General features: G+C 31.2%; 1 protein-coding gene across 2 annotated transcripts; it reads right to left on the bottom strand.

Moving 5' to 3' along the window:
• Nucleotides 1–9,090: 9,090 nt before the first annotated feature.
• On the bottom strand, nt 9,091–21,564 carry LOC121127717 (uncharacterized). Of its 2 annotated transcripts, none has more exons than XM_071892960.1 (5): nt 20,760–21,564; nt 20,039–20,674; nt 11,467–11,789; nt 10,720–11,385; nt 9,091–10,341 (listed from the first exon to the last, which is right to left on the bottom strand). In XM_071892960.1, the coding sequence occupies exons 3-5, from the start codon at nt 11,707–11,709 to the stop codon at nt 9,136–9,138; spliced, it is 2,115 nt and encodes a 704-aa protein (XP_071749061.1). In that variant the 5' UTR covers nt 11,710–11,789; nt 20,039–20,674; nt 20,760–21,564; the 3' UTR covers nt 9,091–9,135. The 2 variants fall into 2 exon arrangements, with proteins under 2 accessions (XP_071749061.1, XP_040579135.1); XM_040723201.2 differs by lacking the exons at nt 20,039–20,674; nt 20,760–21,564 and adding exons at nt 13,919–14,258; nt 14,338–14,445.
• Between the last annotated feature and the right edge of the window lie 6 nt (nt 21,565–21,570).

The raw sequence follows: 21,570 nt of genomic DNA, 5'->3' as shown, positions 1-21,570 counted from the left end.
TTTTTGTTTCTCTAGACGATTGGATTGCCCTTTAACGCCCCTCTTGACAATTACAAATTTGTAGTCAAGAAGTAATAATTTCTTTGTATATTTAAAATTAAAACGATATAACTATTTACACAAGCAATAGCTTCCTTGATCCATGAGATCGACTCCCCCCCATGTCTTATGGAAGAGCTATACAATTGTTGGACAATAATTTTGTGAGCCTTTTGTTCTGATATACTATCAGTGGTTTTATTTAATATACTCTGTCAATCGTCAATCTTATCATCATCTTTGAGATTATCCCCCAAGTGAAGATTTCAATGTTAATTTATAAAGATGTGAATGTTGGCTTCAGGGATCGATGAAACATTTTATGGATTCGTTTCTGTGGTATCCTCTTCATCACCTCTATAGTATATCATGGGTATTTAATAAAGTATCAACGTCCTCTTCATCGACACTGTCTACTTCACGTAAAATGCTATAAATTTGGTCACTAATAGTGCTGCTAAAAAGGTTAAAGTACCTTTTTCTTTTTTGTTGTTGTTTTCATTACGTTTATGAACAACTCTAAATTCAATAAAAAAAGATTCATAAAAACTATATATGACGTATGATCATGTTTACTTGCTTATCTGTCCAATAACAATGTGCACTTTAATATAAATACTCTAAATTCTAAAAAAAAAAAAAAACAAAAGATACGTTTCTAACCCTGAACAAATTTTTAAATCTGATTAAGAAATAGAGAAACCCCCATAGGGACACCAGTATCCCAACGATTTTAAATTTACATAACTTTTACATTTCTTATAAAAACAAAGCGAAATTTACAACAATTATTAAGTATAGTATACAAATATTATCTATACATGAAAAGCATATGATGGGTGTTATGTCTACTACAATTTTGCATACTATAGAAAGGCAACTGTTTGTTCCTATGCACTAAAGAAAAAAAATCAGTTGTGCTTAAGTCATCTATGCATATGACTAGAGAAGTTGAGACAACAATATCAAGCAAGCCAGAAATTATCATGTATGTATTATAAAAAAACCAAAGGTGGTGTCTACACGATTGACAAAATGTTTGGCGAGTACACCGTAAAACGACAAACGATGAGCAGGCCTTTGTCATTTTTCTATAATATGATCGACGTCACTGCCTTAGAGTCGTTTATCCTCTACAGGACTAAGAAAAAAAGTCCAAAGGAGAAAGTTTCTAAAAGATCTTGTATAACAGCTATGCATGCCTGCAATGGAGTCTCGTTCTAGTAACCGGATGGTTATGTAAAAACGTGATCTTGAAGTTGCAGTGGAAGTGGTCTTAGGGTAGCACACTATCATACCGCCAGAAGGTGGACCAGCCAAGGCAAAAGTACTCCATGGAAGTTGTGGAGTTACTTTAAATGTTGGCAGATGTTATATTTGCTGAGATCAGAAATATAATCGCCTTAAGATCAGGAAAAGCTGCTTACCTTGTGTTCAGGCTGCTTTGAAAAACAATCAGAAACAAAATTTATGTGTATGAATTGTAAGACTGTCATAAATCGCCTTAAAAGATATTAAAAAATATTGGTACATTCAGACACTATTTTACTAAAAAAAATACAAGGTTACAATTGGTGCAAAAAAAAACTTGAACCCATGTCTTTGTAACTTACGAATATTTCCGCCCGAAAATTAGTGTGCATAAGTATATGAAAAGATATCAGAAAAATTACATCACCATAAACGATATAATGTTTACCTTTACTCTCGAACCGGTCAGCAGATGCAATTGCTAACGGTCTTATTGGATTCGGATCACACAAAAGATGGTAACCTTTCTATACATTTCTTAGATGACTGTACATTGTACAATTTCTTAAATTCCCATTTTCTCATACTCAGCCAGTATATTGTTCGTCTGGCTCTTCTCTTTGGCCGTTCTATTCTTTAATGTGAATAATTAAGTTTTTCCAAAATTTATTTCCCTTTACTTCTTAGAATTATCAATCAATTTATATATAAAACAAGGCCTCCCCAGTGTTCAATTCAGGCAAAATTTTCCTGTGAGTTTTTACTTAATCTCCGATTACATTATTTTCAATTGCATTTACTATGTAGATTTACTCTTGATCTCTAAAAGACTCCATAATAATGGTTCAATGATTTTCTCTTCTTCTTCCAATTGACTCATTCTAATCACTGCAATCCGTTTTACTTCATCTCTATGGTAGCCAACTTCTTCCTCAAGTTTTCCATTTCATCTCAAGTACTTTGCTTTCTTTTCCACCCACTCCTTAGAAAAAGTATAGTCATGTTGAACAGAATAAAAAAAAGCTATGGCTTACAATACCCAGAATTAAAATTTCAGTAATGAAGTTAAAGTTACGATATAAATTGAGTAGGTTTTCAGATATGCATCAATATAATACATTACTAATTACATATCTTATTTCAAACTTTTAAAGTTCTTAATGAACATAAATGGCTAAATTAACAGTGTTTTTAACGTATCTTACTTTTTTCCATATACTCATTATAGTTAATATAAATATAATTTAATTCAAATTAATACCACTTAAAATTAAATTAAGCAAAATAAATTATGTAGAAAACTTTGTATAGTAGTTTTAGAATTCTACAAAATATTTGATTTCAAACTAATATCTAGAAACGAAACTAAATTCATTGTTTAATTATTTACTTGACTGAGAAAAAAATGGCTGAGTAAAAAAAGGCAAGGGAAAAATTGTCAAGGAAAAAATGGGAGTGGAAAATATGACGAGAAAAAAAGGAAAAGTGATTAAGTAGAAAAATGGCAAGATTCTTTTAAACTGATATAATTAATAACTAAATAATTTAAGGGAGAGAGCGGACAGACAAAAATATTACAACAATAACGAAAATATAAGGGAATGAAATAAGTAGCTATTGCAACGAATAATATATAGTTGTTATTCTCTCATGAACATGATTTAAAACGATATTATTTTATAAAAAGTGGTTAATATTTATTTTATTAAAAATTTCAATAAAAAAAAATTTAAATAAATATAAAGTTAAAAAAGAAACAAATTTACTTTTTAAATATTAACTACTTAAGAGAATTTTACACGATAAACTTATATAATATTATAAGGAAACAATACATTTAAATAACTAATTACAATTAAATTTGGCCAATATTCAAGACATGTGGTGTACTGTTTATTGCAGTCTTGCACTTTTACTAGCCAGAACATTGTTCTTCGTTCCTCCTTTTTTTGTTCGTCTCTTTCGAGAAAGTTTTGCGTGCATCTTAATACGAACTTGGCAATATTTTCGAATAATTTTTATCTTAATATTATGACAATTGGTTATATATTTGTTGTTTCTTTTTCAATTAGATCTTGCAGGATATCGGCTATATTTCTGTGAAATCGCTTCTCGGCCGTAATAAATTTATTTTTGAAGACTTCCTTGGTACAGCGACATAAAGATTGATCGGTATGATCTTCTAGATAAAGGAGCTTAAAATATGGGACAATATCACTAGTGTCCAAAATAACAAAAATAAGACAGTCTTATTTTTTTCTTCCTTATTTAAAATCATCTAAGAAAGCAATTGAATATTCGCCATCATCATATTTATAATTTGAAGATCCCTTTTCTTTCATAACTGACCTTCATTATCTTAAAAATAGTTCTTACGACAGTTGATAATTTTAAGCCAATCAAAAAAGAGAAGGAAAAAACATGATCTTATTCTACTTAGTGTCAACTATTGATGGGAATTTTGGTATTTTTAGATCTTTCCACTTAGATTTTTTTGTCTTCTTAAAAAAAAATTCAAACCCGCCTATTTTTACTTCTAATTTCATCCTGACAAAAAAAAATTATAATCAAAAGGCAAGAAATCCATCATTTCAGTGAGCTGGTTCACGTGATTCACTTCAAAGAGCCGGCTCATAGAGCCATTACGTTCGCAATTGACACATCACCAGTGTCCTCTCTTTCCCTTGAGTCCTTTAATAATACATGTCAGAAATCTAATATGTATTAAAATGAAAGAAAAATAAACAAATACGACAGCGCTTCCAATAGAAGAAGTGATAATCACTTAATTCTTGGTTATCATTTTTCTAGCAAAGGGTTACGAAGCGTTGCTCAGGCCAAGGCGGCAGCGGGAAATCACATTGACAATGGTCAATGAAATTTCTTCTTAAAGCTAAGACCTTCAGTACGGACGAGCCTAATAATGGAGCACCTGTATATTATATATATTCATGAAATCTATTGTTATGAATTTAAAACAAAATTGTGTTATATACTTCAAAGAACATTTTTCACGATTTTCAAAATTTGTCTTGATGAAAACTCCTCTTTTTTTTGCACCTGAAAAAAAGAACTATAATTTCTTCGATTTCTTTTTTTAGCCATCACTTTTTTTATTTTGATTAAATTTATATAACATCTTTTTTTTTAAGACCCCATTGAATTTTTGATTTAAAACTCAACCCCTTATCTAGCCTCCTTCAGCTTCAAACCCCCCCCCCATACACCCATTGTGTTTTAGGTTATAAAATTAATATCCTTATATACCCCCCCCATACAAAAAAGGCACCCACGCTAAATTCCAGCCTCCTAGGTTCAACAGTATGGGTAACAATAAAGGGCACACATACAAACTTTATTTTCTCATAAATTGACGAACAAGCATTAGTATAATATGTGTCAAAAGAAGAGGCGGTTGGCTGCAACGAGATAAACCAGAGAATATTTGGGGAGTCAGTTATAGGTCGGGTCGTTGGAGAGCGCAAAGGAAACTGAAAAGCTCAGTAGAGTTGGAGCAAACTGAAATTATAATTGAACGAAGGGCTTCGTCTCTCTATAAACCTTCTTACTTGTCCAAAGAGAAAGAAAAAGGCTTGAGTAGTTACTCCAATTATTCGAATCCTCGAAGTTGTATATGTTAATGGATATGTAACTTATGTACAACTGGGAGAATAATCTTTCTTAGTGCCCAATCCTGTAAGCCTTACCAGATCTAGCAATCAGCATTCCTATGTTATAGGAAGTACGCAAACCGTTATTAGATTTTTGTGAAGTGATAAAAACCATATATCTAATAGTTTTTAAAATTGGTTTAAATAGTTAAAAAAATAAAAGATTTAATACAGTTTTATATTTACTGAACGTCCTTTTTAAGTACTTATTTAAAGTTTTAGGTTACAGAATTTTGATTTTTAGTAGGTCAATTTGTTTGTTATATAATCACCATTGTTTTTTGTTTTTTTTTCTCTAGCGCCTCCCCCCCCCCCATCGCCCTTTCAACATTACCGCTCCTAGATCAAAGCAACGTCCCCAGGGTGGTAGTATTGCCCACTTTGGAAAACGCAGTAATATAGATGAATATAGACAATAGAAAATAAGACAAAATCTAGATTATAAGTAGCGTCGTTGACAAAAAAAATATAGAAATAATGCCCATGGAGATTTTTAATGTTCAAACTACTGGATGGTCTATTGATAGCTGAACTCATTCTATAATTAATTAAGGTTGAGTGATTGAAATTCATTTATATTTCGATATATTAAAGCATAAACAATTAGTTTTAAAAAAATGAGCTCTCTGGCTTACATACAATTCGAGAAAATGACACTTGAACTTGATCGACAAATTTCCATTCCATTCAAAATAAATTGACAAATTGTTGAAATTTAATGAACCGCAATGTGAATGAAAAGATGAGAACGATAATTTTCGTCCCTTCAAGATCTTTATTTATTGTTCAAAGAGTACGAAACTTCAAGTATTACGTAGTTATTCAAAGGTCACGAATCCTGGGAGATGTATATCTAAGACTGTGAATTTATCTTTCAATTATTGAGAAATAGTATTTCCTATAATTTGTTCAAACGCCCTTAAAATGTAATTTCACCAATTAAATAAATATGATCAAATTAGTAATTTTGATCCTTATTTTCTGTATGTGGATGTTTAAAAAATCCGTTACATTAATTTCTAAATGACAAATTTAAATGATTAATTTAACCTACTGTATGTACATCATTTATAAGAAAGCAATTTAAGCTTTCAGAAACTTAAGTCGTTGTTTTTGTTTTTTGTGTTGTTTTTTGTATATCAAGGAAACATCAAAAAATAAAACAATTCTAAAAAAAATTTTAAAGGACTCATCAATTCGCCAAATAAAATAACTTTAAAAGACCATAATTAAATAAAATTAATACCAACTGTAATTTTTAACGAATTAAGTTTATATTTTATAAAGACAAACGTGGAGAATACCCTTTGTATAATGGAGGCTACTAATAATTTCTTGTGGGAGTGTCCTCTTTTAAATATATATAGGAGACGTTCTTTCGGTTTTAGATAACTCTTTCGGGGAGTGCAAGCTCCAAAGTGATTACTTTTTGACATTTTTTAGTGGGACAGACAGTCAAAAAGCTCATACTATCCTTACAAAGGTATATCCTATTTCAAACAACCTAAGGTTAAGGAAAGTGAAAGATACTAGAGGATTTTTTAACATTACAGAGCTGTACACGAATGTTTTGAAATATTTATAATACTTCATTAAAAATAAATATCGAAAATTGGGCGAACTATACAGAGTACCAAAAACGTTCCTATAATGTTTTATAAAAATTTTGTCAGTGAATATATATATTTTTTTAAATATCGTTTCGTTTCGTCTTGTGGAGATTTAAAAGGGAGTATGGCATTTTAGACAAAAATTAGAAAAAATGAAAACTTTATTAGCTCAAAATATTTCTTCATAGTCCTTTAATTTTGCATTACCTATTTTTTAATCAAAGGCACATTTTGATACTTTTTAATCTCAACATTTCGGGGAATACATAATCATAAATATTTAATAAATAATATATAAATACTTTTATTGGCTGTCTGTTTTTAAATTAATTGCAGGTTATATTCATTCATAATTTGTAATTATATTTTGCAGTAGACAAATTTGAATAAAAAACAAAAATATATAATAATTTTACTAAAAGTGATTTACATTTTAAATAGGAGTTGTATATGTATTAGTGATGTTATATTTAAATAGGATTGTTCAGATAACTCTGAGGAAATTGTCTCTGTTACTCTGTTAACTTATTCTAGAGAACTATATAGAAAAACAGGACAGTTAAAACTTAGCAACTTAGTATGTATATTGTAATCATTAAATGTTATACAAAAATTTAAAGGCAAAAAGTAAGTACAAGATCATAATTAGTGTATCCATTTATGTAAGGAGATCACATGGCATATAAGTTGTAATATTATTTCTTTAATATCATGAGTAGTTATCAGGATATCTATTTTTTGTAAGTATGGTATGTATGTCAATACATGAAAAAAATAATATATGTATTAACTTGTGCGGAAAGTCATCATGAAAAAAAGTAGACGTCAAAACTGTTATAGTTAGTTAGCAGTCTTAGAGTCTACTAAATCATTAAATATTTTATACTATAATTTTAAATTAACACAAATACTTTTTACTTTTCTAACACAAAATATTTTACGAATGATATTAAACATAATAGTTTATAAATTTCTGAAATACAGTTAAATGTACTCTCTACAGTTAGTGAGCAAGATGAGTTAATTGATTAAAAATTTTATCGTCAGAAAAGGAGGAATTTTCTATTAAAAATGCAAGAACAAAGAAATACTTCATAAGACATTCATCTAATCTTTATTCAATATTTAATAATCTCAATTATATATACGTAAGTACAAAACATACAGATAGAACATTTTTGATCAAATAGTTGGATATTCCATCTCTTTTATGCATATAATGAGTTGACTCCTCTATACAACTTGGCTTAGTTATGCAGCTGAACAAAGGAGAAAAATTTCCAACTAAAAATAAAGATTTGCTAATTATATAATGCCTAGTAATCATAATAAAAAATCAGAATGATATAATTTTGTTAATAAATAATCTACTAGAAAGTGTGTTCTGATCTGATAAGATTATTATATCAGTTAAGATACTCATACAAAAAATAAACAATCTATGAAAATAATATATTGTTTCATTATTAAAAGTGCTTTGGAGGTATATAAACATGCAGTTTATTAATTCAATTTATAGACATTTTTTTCAAATATTTAATCATTTTTTGTAACAAATTAGGTTATGACAACATTTCTCAATATTTTGCAAATATTCTTTTAATCTAATTTATCAAAAATGTAACAAACAATAAGAATGTACTGATCTCATTAATTATTTTAATATATATGATATCAATGACAATGCTATTGTAAAAATAAATGTCTGCAGGAAATAAATTACGTTCCTTTCATCTCTGGATGACTCCCTTCTTAATCTCAATAACTTTTTTCCATTCGTTGTTCTTTTAAAAGGTTGGTAAAAACTAGGCCTTATTAGTATTATTGTTCTAAAAAATTGATCTACTGGAACCCAATGATTTTATACAATCCATTAAATAATTGTTTTGCTGCCGTACAAAAGCCATTGAAACCTATGCAGCCGCACTTATCTAGAGTCCTGCAATGGGTAGAAATATCCTCGCATTTTTTTTTTTAAATCTTCTCTAAAATTAGAGGATTCTCAAAAGGGAAAGAAAGAAAAAAGGTCAATACATAAATCTTTGTCCAAGTCCCCACAAACACTAAAACCAACCCAACTCTCACATATTATCTTGATCCAAACCTAGTTTGGAATGCAATCCGTTTAGCATAGTTTCCTGCTATTATCTGATTTTGTAACTTTTTTCCCCCAATTAAATGAAGATGTGATGTAATAGTATGGGGAACTTATTAATAATAACCCCTATATTTGGGGAACCCTATACTTTGAAAGGGTGTACACATTTTAGCGCTTCATTAATAAAAGCATGATTTTAGAAATGAGAGACTTGCTGCTCCTTGAGATCAGACACAGAGCTACAGTGGACTAGTATTAACATATTCATGTGAAATCTTTACCATAACTTCAAAATTTTACATCTTATTGCAACAGAAGGAGGGGGGGGGGCTAATTTTTTTATTGATAATTCAAGAATAGCATTTTGCCATCTGTGTAATGATGAAAACTCTCCTTAATTAATTTATTAAATAGACATAAATAATATTCAATTAAATTTGAGTTTATTATATAACGAAGAAGTATTTTAATCAGTATAGTATACACATAAATTAACATACCAATAAACAATGTCAAAGAAAGCAGTTAAAACTACGATCCCAAATTTACCATAGAATATGAGCTTATTTTTGTGATTTATGTAAGACTTTTCATTCTTTGGATTATTCCTTGCCAGATAAGAAAAACGCTCAATCCACATGACCACAAAAAAGGTAACAAAAGGCATGAGAAGAGAGAAAAGAAGCCAATTATCAATCATTTTGATATAATGTGTGCTAGGGAGAGAATTCGAGATACTTTGATAGAGAGTATAAGTAGCCAGAGCTGCTGTAAGTGTCACCATGACCACAGTGTTAAATCTTTCTTCAGTAATATGTAGCGTGAGCAAAACGATGATTTGAAGGCATAGGGTAGGAACAAAAACCGTGGTAAGGACGTTCCTGTATATCCTTTTGAATCGAAAATAGGATATTATTTTGGATTTATTCGTGGATTCATCCATGGATGTATATAGATCTAGAAGATTGAACTGAAGCCCATTTAAGTTACTATCCATTAGTTTAGTGGTCCATTTTCCATCTGCCAGCTCAAATTCAAAAGCTTCTGTCAAGGCATAGGGGAGAACTGTTTCGATTTTACAAATCTGAGAATCAAATGGATAGTGCTCAAATTTAAAATGACAATAAAAGACAATGTCATATCGGCGTTTATAATATAAGTACGCACTTTCACCGGGGAAATATATTGATTCCTGAGTATGACTTAAGTCAGTCAAATGTCCATCATTATTCGAGTTTGTAAGACTAGATATTTCGGACTGTCGATCTACAACGATTGATAACGAGCTATCAACGGAATTTTCAAAATATATCATCGGAACCCAAATGAGATTTTTCTCTTCTTCAGTCAAAATGGACGGAATATCTTTGCTTAACCGAAAAAATATTACTCTTACATCCTGCCAACGAAGCTTAACTTCTACCTTCAAGGAAAATTTATTGTTTTTTTCATCAATGGAGAGGATTTTAAGAACAAATAATTCCACTTGAATGCTGAACTTCTTTCCTTGACTCATTTTTGCTGGAGGAAATTCCTTTCTATAGTTTGATACCCAAATTGTTTTGCAGCTTTCTTCATCACTTCCATCAGTACAGTCACTGACCTCGTTACATCTCTTGTTCAGCGTTATGCAATCCCCGTTGTTACAAGTAAAATCTACTGCATCGTTACACTGAAAATATGAATATATTTAAATATAATGAAATAATACAATAAGTGCCGATTTTATGGGAGAGGAGGAACGACATTGCTGGCATTTGCCTAAAGCTGAAGGTTTGATTGCTAAAAATAGGAGCGTTGCACATCGTAGATATTTTAATAAAATGGCCAAAACATAAGTTAATAAATGAAAAAGGACTGCCTTATATATTTCCCTTCAATCTTGTTCACTGTAAAACTGCCTCTTCCTGGATTCCAAGGACCGGAATGAAATAATTCAAAAAAACAAAAAAACCGATACAATATTCCAATTTCAAAAAGAAAAGAAAAAGGCCCGCCCATTTATCATTGTTCATTGTAAAACCTTCCCCGAATACAATAAATCAATTACCTTTGATAAAATAAGACGTGTTTTCCTGATAACATGATATTCTCCAGAGCAAAAGCCCGTAATGTACCAATCATTTCTGCCCACAGGATATTCTTTACTTCCATTATAAAAGCCAAGAATTTTATCCTTTTGTAAGTCTGACGTTATTACCCAGGAATTTTTATACTTGAATATGTTATTTTTTTCAAATCCTGTAAATGCCAGCGTATGACCATCATCACTTCCAATATCCTCAATGTAATACTCTGACTCAATTTCGTCTTGATCTTTACAGAGACCCCTCATTTGAAAGTACTTACTGAACCTGGGTTCACATTGTGAATATAATAGATAATCACATCCCAAATCGAGATAACGATTAGTTCCAGTCGAGTATGCTAGACATTCTTCCTCATTTCCACCATTGGGTTGTCCCTCCTCCCAATGTATACGATCTGGTAATACTATATGTTTACCATCAAGGCCAAAGTATTTATAAACTATTTCCCATTCCTTCTTCATATCTGTCCAAAGCAAGATGTCTTTTCTCTTCTCATAATTATACGATACTACGCCACTTATGAGATTACAAACTTCCCTTGTTTCTTTCCAGGTCATTCGATTAGAATTGGGGAAATTCACTCGATCATAGTAATACAAACTTTTGCAAATGGATGTACGTCTTATCTGGAGAACATAATAAAAGGGATTAAATTACTTAATTATTCATGCATCTATCATGTTTATTGCTTATAAGCAGAGTTATACTTGTTGCACAGATATGCTTGCATCTGGAGTTGAAATATTGAAAGGTGTCAGATTGAGAAGATCTAAGTCTGGCAAATCATTCCGACAATACATGAGATAGTTGCTTAGTTCTTCTTTCAACATTTCTCTGGACATTCCGATAATTCCACTCATTTTTCCCCGAAAAACCATACTTCTTTCATGTGCAAAAAGTATTTCTACCTTTGATCCACCAAAATTCATGTCTTGAATGTCATGGCTCATTATTTTAAATGTACTGTTAGATATGTTTATTATTGAGGGAAGTAGCGAATTGTGATAAACTTGAACTTGTGTTCCATTTACTTGAAAAAGAAATAAGAACATGGTAACAACTATAGTTATTCCAGTCAGTGATTGATGGAAATTTTAAAACTTTGTAGCTTGTTTAAACTAAAGGCAAAATCGTTTGCAGGATTATTTTTTTTTTAGGGGTGACTTAGTTTATGATTTTTTTTTTAATTCAACGCAACATATCCATAAGTTTGCAGTATTTGGGGAGGAAGACTGGGACAACCCTTAAGAGCTCAATCTTACAGTCTATTTTGTACTTATATAAGTAGATATCAATTATCATATATAGGGTGCACGATGATCAAAAATGGGGGTTGTAATAAATGTGTTTGCGATTCTATTTTTAACAGTACGAATGTTCAGTTACCAAAATGAAATAAAGTCTTATTATAGACTCTTTTTTTTTCTTATTACAAATATGATTAAAAAATGGTATTACAAAAAGAATAAATCCCCCCCAAAAAAATTAAAGAGGTTGTCGGAGTTGGAACTCAACCCTTTCAGCGTACAAACAAAAGATCTAACAAGGACACTAAGCAGAAGCACAGGAGTGGTAGAATATGTTTTGTGGCAACGGAGGCTTAGAATGAAAATGTATTGATCATAATCAGCCAACACTCCCGTGAGATGAACGCGCCACAAGACAGAATTCGAAGATTTTTGAAGTACATTAGCTATAAGCCTTACATTAGAAAGAAGCATCAAATTATTACTGATACTCTGAGCCTGAAAAGAATAGAAAGAACAAAGAAGTTGAGGTATTACTTTGAAAAGAATCATGTACCCACAGTCAAAATTTGAATCTGTTGTACTATTTTACTGTGTGGCATCCTTAAAAATAAGGTCAATCCTATTCCCCAACCCAACCTCGACTTTCTTAAGGCATCTAGCACAAAGGGTGAGGAACTCATATCTGACTGAAAAAATAGTCAAGCCTTGCCATAGTTTCCCACCCGTGTTAAATCTGTGATTTATGCATGGAGCTCTTTTATTGAATTTTTAAAGTACCTAAATATATGTATATACAATTTTGCAATTGTTTAATTCAAATAAATTGATTAATCAAGAAGATATTAACGGTTCAATATTTCATTGCTTGGCCTACCATTTTTTGTCTTGCATCCTGTATATGAGGGGGAGAACAGGTAAGACATGTCCTTCGACTTTTTTCATTAAACCCAATTATATATACATACATAGACAAAACACGAAGTATTATAGAAATGGAAGGCTCACTTATTTTGTTTATATTTCTTCAGAAACATCCAAAATACAGCAATTTAAAAATAAGGTAGGTCAGGGCAAAACTTTAGAAGCCTCTAAATCTTTAACCGGACAACAAAACTGGCTAGAATTTTGAATTTTTAACTAATATTAAAATTTTGTCCAAATTCGAAAAAAAAATCGAATATGGAAAATGTACTTTTTTTATTGATTTCAATTTGAATGATCTTATAGAAAAGGTTCAATGTTTGATTTAAAAAATGCATTTAAACAAAATTCGTGTTCCCTTCTGTTATCCATGTTATATTTGTATTCTTATGTATGAACTAATTATTTAGTTTTGAATACTATTTTTGTCAGTTGGCTGTTTCCTAAGTTGATAAAGATACAATGATTCGATGAAAGCATTTTGAAAAAACATAATTGATTACCTGTCAATTTTAAAAAATTTATATACATAGCAATCAACGTATATTTCAGTCTTGTTGCTTATAATTGGTTACAAATGAAATCCTCTAGTGTACTATGAGGCAAATTTGAATTAATTTTCAAAAAAATACTAGAGAGTCTCGCTAGGACTATATTTGTAGAAAAAAATTCTTTAAAAAAAGAGTGAGTTTTCAATATCTCTAGAACTCTCTGGACACAGTATCTGTAGAGGATGAGGAGGAGATTTTAGGATCTTAATCAACAATGCCAATAAGATATGCAACTTATTTCATACAAAAAAGAAGGGTCAATAACGCAATTTCTTTTTAATTATAAAAAAACCTAAATTACGTTTAAAAAACTCTGAAATTACTTTTCTAAAAAAAGTAAAAATGTCCTACGTTAAAAAATCATTTCTGCACCCATGGTTCTGACTTATAGTAGTTAAAAATATAAAAATGAAAAAGTTAATAGAATATCATCTCACTTGGATCAAATGTTCTTTTGATGATGCACATCATATTCCAAGTAGCAGGTGTCACTTTGGTTGTAAAATTAAATAAATGCCTATTACCTTTCGTAAAGGCAATAATTCCATATCCTTTAAGAGGATTTCGAAGTTGAAAAGCAAAATGAGGATTGTGGAATATCAAATTAGGAGTGAGGGAGTCGAGCTTGTAACGAAAACATATGGAGAAATTAGTCAATTCTTTGGGAGGGTCATTTTCGAATCGTGGTAGTTGCACAGTATTTGATATTAACACTTTTTTTGAGTCAGATTCATCGAGTCGTGGATGAAAGGACAGGATTGTCATCAGCTCGTGTTCCTATATGTAGGTACAAATTTACATAAATGATGAAGAACAAGTGTATCTTTTTTTTTTTTTTCATTATACACAAACTTACTGTACTTATCTTTGCTTTATACATTGAGCTTAGTGAAGTTAAGATATACATGAGGCATATTAAGGAAATGACCTTCATGCTCAGGCTCTCAAATACTAATTGAATGTAGAGTAGAATAAGTACAATCATATTATACAATACTTATATTAATTATGTTTTAGTCAATATTAAAAAAAGCAATATGTCCAGATTCTGACATACAATTATTATGTTATAACTACATTAAACTGTTTCAAAATACAGCCACAATGACATTTTAAATGGAAGACATACCTTTCTCTTTATTAGGGTCAGTCTAGGATGCTGTAGATAAATAAAGTTTATGAGATGTTGATATTGACAGAGCACATTGAGATTAAAGATTTGAACATTTTGAGATATAAAGATGTTTAAGAACCATTCATATTTGTGGTATTAAAATTTAAAATTAAGTAAAGGTAGAGACTCAAATATAATAATAGTTATTAACTAACCAAATATAACCAGTCAAATAATTCTAAAACTAAAATCCCATAAAGCTCAGTTGTAAGTAAATCCATATTTGTCCACCGATTATTGAAATTTAAAATCAAGTAAATGTGTTCTCTAAAACTGAAGGACTGTTATTTTATCCACTACATTATTTCGAAACCGGTTGCTAATTGTTGTGATACTGACAACTGACTTTTAGTTCTAGAAGTACTTGTCGGACTAATTAAAAAAATATTAAAATAACAATTATCTAGTTTCAGTTAACTCATTTTGAATTTCAACAATCAGTTGACAAAACAATGAAATATCTTCTATATTAATAGAGCAATGTTTATTCGTATGTATGTTTGAATGAAGAAAAAAAATTGATCTAAAAAATAACAATTTATTCATATTAATCAAATTTGAATCCCTGTAGCATCGAGTATGTATACATGGTCCATTATATAGTTATCCCTAATGTATATCATATAACTATACAGGATGAAGACAAAAATGGAGTATAATAAACAAGGAGTACTCCATAAATTGCTCTCTGATTTATATCATAATTCATTTACATTTAAACTCTATGTTAAGAGTTGTATAAAATATGAAAAATGAAGGAAATCTCGGAGTTCAATTTATATTTTTTTTAAATTGAAAGGACTTTTTATAAAACTGTGAATTTATAAGAGGTTCAGCAACGAGCAAAACTGCTCCCCGGCTTATGAAATCATACTTTTAAGAAGATCTCATTCTTATTATTTTTTATTTTTCAAAAGAGAATATCTATGTATTGAGTAACTATGTATGAGTGTGCTCATAAAAACGGAGAGTAACATGTAGGATTTATTGGGGAGTGGGGATATATATTATTCAAGCAAAGTGTGTCTGTTCGTCTACACCTAATAAGTCCAGGCAATGCTGGGTACTAACACCCGTATGATAGTAATACTAAATACATTCCTATTTTCTTTTAATAACCGTAATTCGTAATAATGAATGGGATTTACTAAAAGTGGCAACTATACTTTATGGGGATTTTACTAGTAGAACCAATTGTCTGATTATGATTATATCTATTAAATAATAACAAATTTTCGATTTGAGTCTGTGTTTTTACTCGATTTTAAATTTTAGTAACCCTTCAACAATTAAAGCAAATATGAATGGTTCTGAAACGCTTAAGTATTGTCTTAATTATTCGAAATGCCTCAACCTTTAACTCCAATATGATTTATCGTTTATCAACGTCTGATCAATTTTATTCATCTAAATTATCCTAAACTGACTTAAATAAAGAGAAAATGTTGTCTTCCATTCAAAATTATATTTTGACTCCATTTTGAAATCGTCTAAGTTACATATACACATAATAAACAAATTAATTAAAACAACGAAATATACATATGTACATATATTGACTACGGTGCCCCGTAATTTTGCCTTACACTATTTTACCTCTGGACATTTTGCCTAAAAGCCATTTTGCCTCAAGGATATTTCACCTTAATATATAAAAATGAGGTTTATACGCCGTTATTGTTTATTTTTGGTTGAAATTGATGTTTCTTTTTAATTTTCTAAATCAAAATATAGAAGTATTTTATAGTATGAATAATACATCATGTCTATTGATAATTATAAACGGAGAAGTGATTACCAATTCTTCTACTCGAATGGTAGCTGTTTTTATTTATTTTTGTTTTCTTTATTGTACTAATTCCATTACCTACTTTGTTTCTGGTCCGAATCCTTTACATAGTGAGATTTTGTAGGTGTATGCATTGTAATTTTGGGGTATGATTCAAACATTTTTCCAATTGAAAACAACCATTTAATGCGTTTTATAGTAATACACATTACATATTTCGATTAAAAAATTCCAAAGGAATATCAATTTTAACCAAAATTAAAAAAATACTTATAAATCTCATTTATTTATATATTAAGTCAAAATTACCTAGCGCTATTGACTACAACTTACGATTTATGTAAAATCTATAACATGAAGAGACAGGTTGTACAATTTAGAATTTTTACGTCACATTACATTTTATTAAGCTACATTGTTGGCAGAATTGGTTTCATTGTGAGTAAAGCTTGAGGCAAAGACAAATCTGAAGGTCCTTTTCTTTCGCTTTTTTAAAATTTAAATTTAATTTCGATTCCCCTAATGTCAGCCATGATCAGTTTTAATGGTATTATTTCCATATGTTGTATTAAAATTACGCATTTATTAATAATATATATTATATATATATATACAGAATTCTTATCAATTATAAATTTTGATGAAAAAAGACAAAAATCACATAATTAATCAATCGACCATCCACGGAATATTCAATTATAGAATTACCCTCTATTCCCAAGCAATGTAAATTCTTAATGAAAAAATTATTTCAAAATTATCCACAGTCCAACGGTCACGCCGAAGTCACTGTTAAAGCAAGGAAGACTCAAATTTTAAAGGCTGTCAAGTACGAGGAGTTTCGAATTAGAATGGCGTAACATGTCCCAATATGATATGAGGGTTATTATTAACCCATACACAGTGTTGTTGGACTCCGACCATCCGGAGTAATTACATTAGAATTACCATCACCATTTATCTCAAGCTGAATATTTAAGGAAGGAGAGATGGAGAACACAAAGAAAAATCCATACATACTCAGATTGGGAAGGCAAGTTATAGTTCGCAACCCTAAAACAAAAAGGTAGCCTGAAAAAGCCTAAGTTCATGAACAGAGACACACTAACCAATGTTATACTGGGTCTCTGAGTGGACGTACATTGTACAACCATACAAAGTCAGTAGTTACTGAAACAAATCTCCTAGCACTTTCAAAACATAATTATTTATTAATTACACGATTTGCAGCAACGTATAATTGCCTTCCCTTGTGTTTATTGCAATATATACACAGTGTAGGGCAGCAAAACATGGACTCGAGATATGGATTTAGAATCTACATCAATAATTATATATTTTCAATAATAGACAAAAAAAAATGTTAACAAAAGAATTAGGCAAGGTTTATGAAAAACTTTTTTCACTCAATAAAGGGCACCTTCATTCACAGCTTTTAAACGTCGACTGAAGGTTAAGCAAGAGTTGATGACAAACTCCTCTGACAAGTTTTCTCATGCAACCATATGGAGGACTTCAGCGAGTCAACATTTGGGTGTGAGGTCCTGTGGGTTTCTTTGTCCAAAGTGCCCATATAGAAAAGTTCATTGGGTTCAAATCTGGTGAGGATGGGGCCATATCTCTTTGTACCAGAATCGAACCATACGATCTGTGCAAAACTTAGTGGAAGTGAAAGAGAAGACGCCATCTTGACTATAAACGTTTTTAACCTCCGGCAAGATGATGTACCTAAGCACCTTATAGTAGCCCTCCTGGCTGATTATCTGTCCAGCCTTGAAAAAGAACGGAGCCATATTCTTCCATAAGAGGCAAAAACGGCGATAATCTCTTTTTTTAAATTTCTTATTATCACATTGCCACATCTTGCATGTTTCCATTTGCTGTCTCATATGATTCCAGGATTGTGAGTGATGGGGATTTCCATGCACAAGCTCACGGTCACAACCCATGGGCCGAGGTCTATTATATACTATTAGACGGGGTCGTTAATGCTCATTGAATCGGTGTCTGTGGCTAATGACCCACTTTAATGACCAGCGGTTCACTTGCACACCCCATGGGCTGGGGTGATTATAGGATATTGAAAGGGGTCCTTGATGCTCAAGGAAGAGGTGGGTAATAATCTAACCAGTGGTTTACTTGCACAGCCTTTGGGCTGTGGTGTACCATAGGTTATTAGAAAAGGATTGATACTCAGGATAGTGGCAGCAATAGATTTTGATCGCCCTTGTGAACAAGCACTTCACTAGCGTAACCTGTGGGCCGGGCGAATTATAATATATAAGAAGGAGTCTTTGATACTCAGGATAGTGGTGGCGATAGGTTTTGATCCATCTTAGGGACCAACTGACCACCTGTATAACCTGTTAGCCGAGTTTTATTTTTGAAAAATGAAATAAAGTCTCTTGTGACAATTTCTTATCATACTATAGTTTGATCGTCTGAATACAACATAAATTTCATCAGTGAAGTAGGAATTATCAACAAAATGCAGAAATAGACCTTATATTAAAATTCATTTACTTATATAATAAAAATATTGAGTAAAATAGATTTCAAATAAGTACTCACAGTACTCTTGGTCTACTACGATCACGCGTAATTTCCAAATATGATGTTACAATTTGCACAAACACTACTAAACTGAGTATAATAAGTAATTTATATATTCTAAAACATACAAAAACTAATGTACTTTATAGTTAAACGGATTATATTTCCGGAAAATACGAAACCAGATTTCCCTAAGGATTGCTCAAGGAGAATGATTTGTGAAAGACCCTGTCATCAAATGGGTCGACTTGGAATGACACAAAGAATTTGTACAAATATTGGACATCGACATAACTCGATGTAAAAAGAAGATATGTCCGTCTAAATGGGGATTGTTGGTTACCTAATATATAGCAGTAAACAAAATAATTTTCTTTAATTACAGTTATTGGCCTCTCCACAAATTTTGAAGCAAAGCAAAAAATTTAATAGCTGAAAAATTAATTTTTTGTGAATAGCTGTTGATTTTTGCAAAAAAAAAATAATTTTTGTGAATAGTTGGACCATGGACTAGTCGGGAAACTTCAAGAACGACCGCTACTTTGAAATTTAATTTTTTGTGAATAGTTATGTATTTTTTGATTTTTTTCAACAAAATTTCAAATTAATTGACAACAGTTTTAGATTGATTATAGAAAAATCCAGGCTTGTGAACGGAACAGATTTTTTTTTTTTTTCATTGAATGCTAAAAATGAGATTTTAGCTTCCATTCCAATGGTATGTACAAACAAAAAATTCAAAAAAAACTTAATATTGTTTTTTTACTTTTTTAAATATGATTTAAAGGGCACATAAAGCAAAGAAGAACGCTAGGGACACTTATTTTGTGGCATTGTCATGGGGGGGGGGGCTCAGAGGCACTTTTAGAAAGCTCTTATCGAACATGAAAGTTTATAGTCCTCTACCTTAACTAGAACATATGAATTGATCAGTTCAATAATTCTTAATCTTGGGGTCGAGGCTTATCATTTGTACGTAAATGTAAGCAAATGGGCCACTAAAAATATGGGAGCGGAGTCCTTCTGGAACATATAGTTTACCTCTTAGTAGTTTGACTTCACCTAATGCAAGACCATTTCCTTGAGGACGTCCTGATTCCCCTTGGCCCCAATTTTCAGGCCTTTCGGGAACCAATACGGGGCATCCTATTCCTGTCTGATGTCACGATTACCAGCATCGTCGCAGAGGCTGAGAGCTTAGTCTAGTTGACCGGCTGTACCTCATCAAACGCATAGGCGAAGTAGCGGTCGTTCTTGAAGTTTCCCGACTAGTCCATGGTCCACTTTTTCTTGTCTTGTTGCTCTTCTGGACGTGAATCAAATCTGCTATACTTTGCCAATTGGCCTCTATCTCCACAATGAATGAACCGATTTTATTCATGTGTAGCTCATTTGAACGGTAATTTTCACCAAATTATTATGTTAAAAAATATGGAAACCTAGTTCTCAAATAAGGTCTTCTTGACACTATCAATGTGGAATGTATGAGCTGATAAATAAAATGGCCGTCGAACAGTACAAGTTAGCTTTTCGGAGTTTGTCTAGCAGTTCCAAGGCCTGCATTGCCGATATGTCTTCGATTGTTTTTTCTTAGTACGTCGGATCTTAGAAAATCCAGTCTAACTCCGACATGGGGTCCTTTTCTTAAATAACTGACGAGAAGGGCAATAAATTACCCTGTAAAGAAAAGCATAAGCGTTATAAAAAGATACTTACTATCACCATCAGAAAAGTGGCTTAAGTATAGTATACTATCAGGTACCCTAGAAGTCAGAGCAAAGTTTTTTTACGGAGATAAAAGAATATGTTGCTTTTGTCAGACCAAGGACGAGCCGATTGATCATTTTCTATTTGAATGCGAGACGCTTCTTCCAATTTACAACGCCATCGGAAAACTTATAAAGGAACATTTTGATTTTTATAAGATGAAGAAGGATGATTTTTTAGCCTCTCACTGTGGAAAAAAGGAAAAGATTATTAATGGAACAATTACAAAGGCTCAACATATCTTGTATGCGAAGCGTGCTTCCTCGGACTATGAAATCTTCGGTGTTTTATCTGTTGTGAAACTTCACCTTCGTGTTTTAAAAGGGATAGTCATTTTGTAAACAAACTCTACAGTTCAGTGTTTTAATTCAAGTTTTTGTCTTGATCTTTGTGCTAATTATTGTTTTATTCTATGTTTTTAGTGTCTTTTTGCTTTAGTAGACGTGTATATGTATTATTGATTTCCATAATTTTCGGGGTTTTTTTTTTTATAGTCATTCTTTTAAAGTGAATTATAGATAAGCCTTGCTGGCCAAGAGAAAAAAAATGTTGAAATCGCGATTTTCAGTCGTACAGTGTGTACGACTGAAAAAAAAAAGTCAAAATATCTAATTGAAAAAGCACTCCTACGTTGTGTATCTTCCCATAGATTCTCAATAATTAAAATACATTGGCTATTCACTAAGAAATCCGGAGATTCGTGTTCGAAAATTATATTTGTCTTCTTCTTGAATCGTAAGTACTAAGAAATGGTTTCTTAATACTGATATATTAAATATGACGGACGGAGTTTGTTGATCATCGCA

Source organism: Lepeophtheirus salmonis, chromosome 13 (assembly GCF_016086655.4).
Source record: "Lepeophtheirus salmonis chromosome 13, UVic_Lsal_1.4, whole genome shotgun sequence".
Lineage (NCBI taxonomy): Eukaryota > Metazoa > Arthropoda > Copepoda > Siphonostomatoida > Caligidae > Lepeophtheirus > Lepeophtheirus salmonis.
Note: the sequence above shows the minus strand (reverse complement) of the source record. Positions and strands in the feature narration are given on the sequence as shown.

What these genes read in the sequence shown, in the direction of transcription:
- LOC121127717 (XM_040723201.2), bottom strand. Translation starts at nt 14,415, where the DNA reads ATGAAGGTCATTTCCTTAATATGCCTCATGTATATCTTAACTTCACTA. An exon ending in CAAAAGAACATTTGATCCAA is followed by an intron (nt 11,790 to 13,918) that starts GTGAGATGATAT and finishes TTCTTTTTCAAG; the next exon opens with TAAATGGAACACAAGTTCAA. An exon ending in CAAGCATATCTGTGCAACAA is followed by an intron (nt 11,386 to 11,466) that starts GTATAACTCTGC and finishes TATGTTCTCCAG; the next exon opens with ATAAGACGTACATCCATTTG.